General features: G+C 41.6%; 1 protein-coding gene across 4 annotated transcripts in view; it reads right to left on the reverse strand.

Moving 5' to 3' along the window:
* Positions 1-3,753: 3,753 nt before the first annotated feature.
* The window catches only part of DYDC2 (DPY30 domain containing 2), a 9,707-nt gene continuing 3,896 nt past the window's right edge, over positions 3,754-9,564 (reverse strand). For all 4 annotated transcript variants that reach the window (XM_010834149.1, XM_010834148.1, XM_010834146.1 and 1 more), the window contains 4 exons: positions 8,575-8,711; positions 7,906-8,061; positions 7,588-7,758; positions 3,754-4,283 (listed from right to left, as the gene is read on the reverse strand). In XM_010834149.1, the coding sequence (XP_010832451.1) occupies positions 4,017-4,283; positions 7,588-7,758; positions 7,906-8,052 (585 nt within the window). In that variant the 5' untranslated portion in view covers positions 8,053-8,061; positions 8,575-8,711 and the 3' untranslated portion in view covers positions 3,754-4,016. The remainder of the gene's footprint in view (positions 4,284-7,587; positions 7,759-7,905; positions 8,062-8,574; positions 8,712-9,564) is intronic.

Consider the following 9,564-nt stretch of genomic DNA (forward strand, 5'->3'; position numbering starts at 1 on the left):
ATGTATGGATGTAAGAGTTGGACTGTGAAGAAAGCTGAACGCTTTCATCATAGATGTTCAATGTAGGCGGAAGCTCTGGCTTCAGCAGGGATGACTTCATGAGAGTGCAACCTGTACAGTTACACAGGACCAAATTTGGAAAGGTTGCACACTTGGTTTAATGCTCTGCTGTTGTCATCTTGAAGCACGTAACTTTGATCAAGGCAGCCCTTATTTTCCTTTTGCACTAGGTTCTGCATATTATGTAGCCAATTCGGGGCCTAGAGGAAGGGGTCGACAATCTAAAATTGCAACCTAATCCTTGTGCCAATCAAAACTGGCTAGCTTGCCCTTTTCACATGTCTGCCATGAGTTGCCAGCCCTTATGTACTTTGATTCATTTACTTATTCAGCATATATTACTGGCCACTTTTTGCACATTGGGCACTCTTTTAGGTGATGGATATATCAAAGTACACTTGATCTTAGCCAAAAGGCCGAGAAGCAATGGAAATGTCAAAGTAAACAGACAAAATCCATGCTTTCTTGGAGCTCACACTCTCTTGAGGGAGACTCACAGAGGAGACTGTGTGAAATGTTGTGGGTGGCAGTATAAACAGGATGTAGCTATAGGAAGCATGGACTTTCCTGGTGGATCAGTGATAAAGAATCTGCCTGCAATGCAGGGGATGCAGGAGACCATGAGTTCAGTCCCTGGGTTGGGAAGATCTCTTGGAGGAGGGCATGTCAATCCACTCCAGTATTCTTGCCTGGAGAATCCCATGGATAGAGGAGCCTGGTGGGCTACGGTCTATAGGGTCGCACAGAGTTGGACACGACTGAACACACAATAAACTGTGGAAGATTCTGAAAGAGATGGGAATACCAGACCACCTGACCTGCCTCTTGAGAAACCTGTATGCAGGTCAGGAAGCAACAGTTAGAACTGGACATGGAACAACAGACTGGTTCCAAATAGGAAAAGGAGTACGTCAAGGCTGCATATTGTCATCCTGCTTATTTAACTTCTATGCAGAGTACATCATGAGAAATGCTGGGCTAGAAGAAGCACAAGCTGGAATCGAGATTGCCGGGAGAAATATCAATAACCTCTGATATGCAGATGACACCACCGTTATGGCAGAAAGTGAAGAGTAACTAAAAAGCCTCTTGATGAAAGTGAAAGAGGAGAGTGAAAAAGTTGGCTTAAAGCTCAACATTCAGAAAACAAAGATCATGGCATCTGGTCCCATCACTTCATGGCAAATAGATGGGGAAACAGTGGAAACAGTGTCAGACTTTATTTTATGGGGCTCCCAAATCACTGCAGATGGTGATTGCAGCCATGAAATTAAAAGACACTTACTCCTTGGAAGGAAAGTTATGACCAACCTAGATAGCATATTGAAAAGCAGAGACATTACTTTGCCAACAAAGGTCTGTCTAGTCAAGGCTCTGGTTTTTCCAGTGGTCATGTATGGATATGAGAGTTGGACTGTGAAGACAGCTGAGTGCCGAAGAATTGTTGCTTTTGAATTGTGGTGTTGGAGAAGCCTCTTGAGAGTCCCTTGGACTGCAAGGAGATCCAACCAGTCCATCCTAAAGGAGATCAGTCCTGGGTGTTCTTTGGAAGGAATGATGCTAAATCTGAAACTCCAGTCCTTTGGCCACTTCATGCAAAGAGTTGACTCATTGGAAATGACTCTGATGCTGGGAGGAATTGGGTGCAGGAGGAGAAGGGGATGACAGAGGATGAGATGGCTGGATGGCATCACCGACTCGATGGATGTGAGTTTGAGTGAACTCCGGGAGTTGGTGATGGATAGGGAGGCCTGGCGTGCTGCGATACATGGGGTCGCAAAGAATCAGACATGACTGAGCGACTGAACGGAACTGAACTGAAGAGACTGAGCACGCACACATGCACGCACACAGGAAGCATTGATAGGATGGCTGAAAAGACCTCATTGCAAAGGCAACTTTTGAATGAAGATGTAAAGGAAGAGAGTGTCCACTTTAATAACAGAATAGCCAATTATTTTACCAGCTACAGTGTTTATTAGGGAATAGCAGAGGAATTTCAATTCAGACCATAAGCAAATCCAGAGAAGGAGGAAAAGGAACTTGCTTTTATAGAGAAAAGGGGGAAATTGGGAGGGGCTGCAGTAATCAAAGAGCTTACTGGAAGAAGCTGGGAGCCCCAACTATGGATGCTTCTTATTGGTTGTTCTACTACAGTCTATTACTGGCTGGAACCCGGGGTGTAGGGAAGTTTTATTCCTCTGTGTGTGTGTGTGTGTGTGTGTGCATGCGCGCTCAGTCATATCTTAACTCTTTGCAACCCCATGGACTGTAGCCTGCAAGGGTCCTCTGTCCATGGAATTTTCTGTCCATGGAGTGGGTTGCCATTTCCTACTCCAGGGGATCTTCCCGACTCAGGGATCAAACTTGCATCCCTTGTACCTCCTGCATTGGCATGTGAATTCTTTTCCACTGTGCCACCTGGGAAGCCCTTTATTCTCTGTGCTGAATGCTAAAGTAGAGGCACCTTCAGGTGGAGAATTAGGCAAGTATCTTTTCCTATTTGGAGCAACTGAGGATGTGTGGAGGGGCATGAGAATTCTCCCTACTGGCCTGTCCCAACTCCAACTTTGACTGAAGTTTTTTTTTTTTTTTTTTTTAAATTCTATAAGAGAATCTGCAGAAATCCAGGGGTGTGGGGAGGTGAGAGCTTTCCAAGTGGAGGGGAAGAGAATGTAAAAGTTCTGAGACTAAATCATGCTAGTGCTGTTTGAAGAACAGAAAGTTGCCATGGCTGGTGTGGAAAGAACAAAATGGAGAATAAACAAGGTGATGCAGAATCACTCTTATAGAGTCGGGCAGGTCATGGTGCCGGCCTTAAATGTTTCTGTGACTGAGATGGGAAGCTACTCGTTAGACATGATCAGACGTAATGTTTTACCAACATCATCCTGCTTTAATGTTGAGGTTAGACTAGACAAGGTCAAGGGCAAAAGAAGGGAGATCAGTTAGCAGTCTGTTGTAACAATCAGGGCAAAAGATGATGGTGACTTATGCATTTAGGTGGCTGAATTCTGTCTTTATTTTAAATGGAAAGTCAACACACCAATTTAGGGCTAACAAAAATAGGAGAGCCCAGGATGACACCAAGAGTTCTGACCTGAGCAAATTAAAAAAAAAAAAAAATAGTAGAAACCAATTTAGGGAGAATATCAGGGATTCCATTTGGATTACAGTTGTTCCTTGAACAACATGAGTTTGAACTGCACAGGTTCACTTACATGTGGTTATTTTCCAAGAGTAAATACACTGACTTCACAGTCAGTGGTCTGTTGAATCCAAGGATGTGCAGGAACCTCAGATATGGATAGCCAACTCAACGTAACTTATGTGTGGATAAACCCCTGCATTGTTCAAGAGTCAACCATGGTTAGGTTAGAGATATCCATTGTTTATCCAAGTGGAGGTAGCAAACTGGGAGTCATGTTCAAGGAAATCTTGATTAAAGATATAAATATCAGATCATCAGCATATAGATATCTGAATGAATACAGATGGAAAATGATGGGAAAAATTTCAAACCTTTGAGTTTTACTGTCATGGAGTTGTTTCAAAAATAAAGACATGTAAACACCCTGAAGAGCCTAATTGCAAAATTCAGCTAAAGCTGAGGTACAAACATTTGAAACGGATGTGTCTTCACTGTCTAGTTTCCAAAAAATGATAAAGCAAGAGGAAAAAAATTCTCATCAGTTTAGTTACTTATTTTAAATATTTATTATGAGTTTATTTTACCCTATACATAGTTCAAATCTTCACACAATTAAGGGGTTTTCATGGTTATCAGGATGAGACTTGGGTTGGAGAGTCCCTGTAGACACCTCTTTCCACAACCTCTCATATCTTGGTTTAATCCACATAGCTAATTATCTTCAAGTAAGAGCTCTTTGAGTTGGCCACTTTCTCAACTTGCAGCTTTGAGAAAAGCATCATTAGAATCATCTGCCTTCTACAACCTAGGGAGGAGACTCAGAGCCAGGATGAATTTCAAGAGCAATTTCATGCTGAATAGCCTGGTAATTTATTTCTTGTGGAGTTCCAGTGTTCAAGTCAACCTGGCTGGAGACAGATGGCTCTGAAGAAGGGCTATGTTGAGGCATTCCTGGAATCATATCGGAAGTTCCTGGCAGGGATTCCTGCTTCAAGGGTTCCTTCTCAAAGGCTTCTGTGTTCTCCTGCATGAATTTAGTCTTCTCCAAGGAACTTGCTACAGATATCAGTGGCTAAATAAAAAGCAGAGGAGCAAACAAAGTCATTCACAGAGACTAAACATTCTCGGCATAGCAGGAATACAATATTGCCATTTTCAAGCTCAAGTCTGAGCAAAACTGAAAAAGACATTATCCAGAAAAGCATAAAACAAATCTGACAGTTTCAAGATAATTCACCAATAATTTAACTGCCAGACAGAGCAAAATTCAACACCTTTTAAAGAAAAACTACAAAGTCTAGATGGCCTATACAGTATCACATACAAAGTTCAGCACACAGGTAAATAATTACTAGACATGTGAAAAAGTAGGAAAATGTGAACCATAATCTGGATAAAAAATATTTACTAGAAAGAGACCTCAAAATGACAAAGATGATGAGATTGGCAGACAAGAACTTAAAAGTGATTACAGATTTAAAGGAGAAAAATGGCCATAATGAGTGAAAAGATAGGGTATATCAGCAGAGAAGATAGGAGCCAGAATGGAATTCTAGAACTGAAAAATAAACTGTCCAAAATGAAAAAAAAAATCATTAAATACCTAAATAGGATATTGGACATTGCAGGAGAAAGGATCAGTAAACCTGAAGACAGATCAATAGAAATTATCCAAATTGAAGCACAGAGAAAAAAAGATGGAAAAAATGAATACAGTCTCAGTGACCTATGAGACTCAAGGAGACATCAAGCATGCATGTAACTGCAGTCCCTGGTGAGCTAGGAAACCTTGGAGCTTAAGTTCTACCCCCAACTTCGCCCACTGTCCAATCAGCAGTGGACCCTGTGAGGCACTGCAGAGAGGTCTGTGAAGCACTTGCCCACATGATCTCTAAGACCCTTCTAACTCCAAAGTGCTATGAATGAATCTGTGCAGCACATCTACATATTGTTTCCCATAAAAACGTATTCCTGAAACATAAAGATCTGAAACATGGCTCAGATCTTTATAACAATGGGGTTTTCAGACTTAGAAACAGAATAATGACTTACTTAGCTAAAAGATGCCTCTGCTTAATGAAGAGAAACCAATACAAGGACAACTTTTGCCCGTTTTCTTCTAGGTCTGACTCAAATGCTATCTTCTCTGTGAGTCTCTTCTTGATTCCCGTAATTTGATGTGATCTCTACCACACAGAGTGCTCTGTTTCTACTTCTCTTTGACCCACGCACTAGACCAACAGTATTCAATCTGGGGCACTAAAAGCAATGATGGTTTAAGATATTTAGGAAAATCTTGCAAAACTTTGAGTACAGGCGTTAAAATCCATGAGTTAAATCAGCAGGCCTTCTGAAACCCAATGCAACCCATTCTGGGCCTATTTCAGGTAAGTTTTATAGTTCTACTGATGAAATCTAAAGGTGACAGCAGCAAGGAACAGTTTGCAATTCACTTGGAGCCAACAAGAAACCAGAACTTAGACTGTTATTCTATTTGATGTACCTCCATAGCTTCCCTTGTGGCTCAGCTGGTAAAGAATCCATCTGCAATGTGGGAGACCTGGGTTTGATCCCTGGGTTGGGAAGATCCCCTGGAGAAGGGAAAGGCTACCCACTCCGGTATTCTGGCCTGCAGAATTACATGGAGTGTATAGTCCAAGGTGTCACAAAGAGTTGGACACGACAGTGACTTTCACGTCACCACCTCCTCACCCTTTATCTAGCTCTTTCAATTTGTACCAGGATGTGGCTCTCCCTTGCCCTGTAAGCATTAAGCTTTTTTTTAGACTCCTGTTGGGTTCCCTTTGCTTCCTTCTAACAAAGGGAATAAATTTCCATAATTATAATTTGCTCGTGAACTCTTTCCTAAAACTGAGAACTTGCTCCCAATCCAGGCATCAGGCTGGCTCTCATTTCCCTGACAATTGCCAATTGTCTCACACTTGGCAAAAGAACAGCAAACCTTTTGTCCATCCAAATCTTGCTAAGGAGTACACTACAGGGTGTGAAATCTGAGTGCAACGCAGAGGGACAATTCCAAATACTGATGTGAGCAAAGTTTTCCATCATAAAACCAGGGTACAGTTTTGGGAGTCTTTCCTTGACTTGTATATTTACGTTTCCATTAACAGTGAAGCAAGGTGTTAGAAAAGGATTAGCGTGGGCAACCGAGGTGATGACAACTTTTGCTTAATGATCGCACCTCTACCATCTCCCAACAACTGCTCAAATGATGAACTGTTCCTGAGGGAGGGTTCCTTCAATTACTGCTTTCAGACTGTAGTAGGAAACGATCTTTCTTTTGATCTACATGTAAAATATCCAGACTTTAAAATAAATCTATTAATTTTGAGGAAAGCTGAGCATGTTGATATAAATGTACACAAAGCTTAATATTTTCATCAAAATTGGCTTTGGAAACTAGCCAAAGCTAATAAATTATATAAGACTACGTTAAAGATTTTCATGCACAGGAATACAGAGATCGTTACAAAGATGTCAGATATCAAGTTCAAGAAGTCAATCTGCTCTCCAGGTGTCATGTACTTTGCAGAAAGCACAAAATGACAGACGGTGTTTTTCAGAAGACTGTGGCAAAAATTGTGGGAGATAAAAGATAAGCTTGTCAGACTAATAAACACAGAGTTGTTGCTAACTATTCTAATAATTCATGACCACTATTAGAGCATCACAGGAGATATCTTGTGGCTTGATACATAAATGCTGCTGCTAAGCTGCTAAGTCACTTCAGACTTGTCCGACTCTGTGTGACCCCACAGATGGCAGCCCACCAGGCTCCCCCGTCCCTGGGATTCTCCAGGCAAGAACACTGGAGTGGGTTGCCATTTCCTTCTCCAATGCATGAAAGTGAAAAGTGAAAGGGAAGTCACTCAGTCATGTCCGACTCTTCATGACCCCATGGACTGCAGCCTTCCAGGCTCCTCCGTCCATGGGATTTTCCAGGCAAGAGTACTGGAGTGCAGTGCCATTGCCTTCTCCAGATACATAAATAGTATATATTAAATTAGTTAAGTAAACAGTATATAACATAAAATAATATATCTGAAGTATATACTGGAAACCATATGTGGTTTCTGAAAAATATTTAGTAATTTTTTAAAAGAATTCAAAGAATCTTGTATGAAAATACATTTGTTCCAAGTGATGCTTTAGATTTTTCTAAACTCTGGTTTTTTAAACCAGTAACATGCAAGGTATTTCCTGAAATCTAAAATGCCTTTAAGCATTTTGTTCATTGACAAGGATTTTATTGACAAGGATTGTCAGTAAGATTGATTTACATACAAACATATGACTGTGGAGGGAAAGTAGGTTTGGGGAACCTCAGTGCACTCCGTGCATTTCCTGGTACCCACCACGGGATGTGGGTGTGTGCCCACTGTCGAGTTTCTCCTCTCTAGCTGGTGGTGACACTTTTCACACTGCTCTTGAATCGCACGTTCTTCTTGCTTCAGCATTTCTGCCATTCTGGTTTCTTTGAGGCTATTTTCATATTCTCTCTGCAGCTGGATCTTCTCTTGTCTATCCTGGGGTGATATGACAGAGTAGAGTCTGGTCAGTCCCCGGAGGCATGGACCCTCCCCAGGGCGTCTCTAGAGTCCTGCTTTGGGTTTCAGGTTACTATGAGAAAGCTCACAGCCCTCCCCAGACTGACCTAGCTCTCATGCACCCACCTTTTCTTTTGCTTTCACCGTTTTCCTGTAATGATAAAGCCAGTGAGCCAGGTACTCTATGGGGTCACTGGGCTGAACCATCGCCACTTCTGCCAGAGCCTGGGCCAGGCGATTTCCAAAGCACCTCTTCAGGTAATTGGTTTCCATCCTGGCAGGCTTGGGAAACATCAAAACAGGGTCACAATCTAATTGGACTTAAAACAAAAAAAATAGACACATTCTAACCAATGGAGATTCATTTGGGGACAAAAGTGAGATGTTTCTGGGAGCCCATCCTTCCCCCAGATTATCAATAAATATATATGCACTTGCCAATAGCTCTTACATTCAAATGAACTTTTTTCTAAAGCTTTCCAGCTGTCCTAGGTCACAAAATAGGTCCTGGGGTTCATCTGGCCAGGAGCTTGGTGGATGGGTATTTAAGAGTGGCTGAGGCCTCCACTTATCCACACATCTCTACTCTTGAGTAGGGAGGAAATAGCTGAGCAGGCAGGAGGGTGTAAGAGGGTCTCTGGGCACCTAGCAAGCCACACTATTGTGAGGTTAAAAGCTACAGTCATCTATGACATAGATAAGACAGGCTTATATATTTCACCACGGACCACTGAGAAGCCCTGAGGCAGAGAGGGAGGGAAAATGCCTGGCACTGTAGCTACTGCCCAAGGCTACCTGAGCAGAGGTGTATGCAGCAGTAGGAACACAGACTCCAAGATCAAACAGACCAAGTTCCAGCCCTGGGTCTCCTGTTTATTAGCTGTGTGATCTTCAGCAAGTTACCAAGTCTCTCTGAGCCTCAGCTTTCTGATCTAGGAACAGAATAACAAAAATATGTATTTCATAATTGTGAGGATTAGAAGAGATACTAAATACATGTGAAGCACATAGCTTGGCGAGTAATAAATATTTACTATTAGCTGTTACAGTGGAAGATTGTGACATGAAATCGCCTGGCACCCAGCCTCTTCCTGACCATCTTCATATTTCTGAAGCTGACACATTTTAACTCCAAAAGAGCTAGTAATAAAGTGAATAATAGGCTTAGATCAAGTCCTAACATTTTCTGGAGGCACTTTTCAGTTTAAGGAGGGAAAGGTAAGTAGATTGATAGATATGAATATGGAAAAAAATTCCTAGCTCTTTGCACTGCAAAGGCCTAGAACCCAAAACACCTCAGTAGCAATGAACACACAGAGTCTGCTTTTTTTTAAAAATTGAAGTATAGTTGATTAGTAATGTTTTAATTTCTGCTGTACAGCAAAATGATTCAGTTATACACATACATTAAAATACGTATTCTTTTTATATTCTTTTCGATTATGGTTTACCACAGAATATTGAATATAGTTCCCTGTGCTATACAATAGGACTTGTTGTTTATCCATTTTATATATAATAGTTTGCATCTGCTAACCCCAAGCTCCCAGCTCATTTCCACCTACTACCCACCCCACCCACCTAGCCTCAGATAGAATTTGCTTTTAAATAGCCTTAACAATTTAAAAGGAATCAGGGTTCCTTGGAGAAAGGACCAAGATCAAGGCAGGAAAAGTCTAATAAACCTGGAATATTTTGCTGTCCCCCCAAAATAAGAAAATGCTAAAAAATAAAATGGTTGGGGACAGAGGAGTCAGCTTGAAGGGGCTGCTGCTGCTGCTGCTG

The sequence above is a fragment of the Bison bison genome, unplaced genomic scaffold, assembly GCF_000754665.1.
Source record: "Bison bison bison isolate TAMUID 2011002044 unplaced genomic scaffold, Bison_UMD1.0 scf7180017864029, whole genome shotgun sequence".
Lineage (NCBI taxonomy): Eukaryota > Metazoa > Chordata > Mammalia > Artiodactyla > Bovidae > Bison > Bison bison.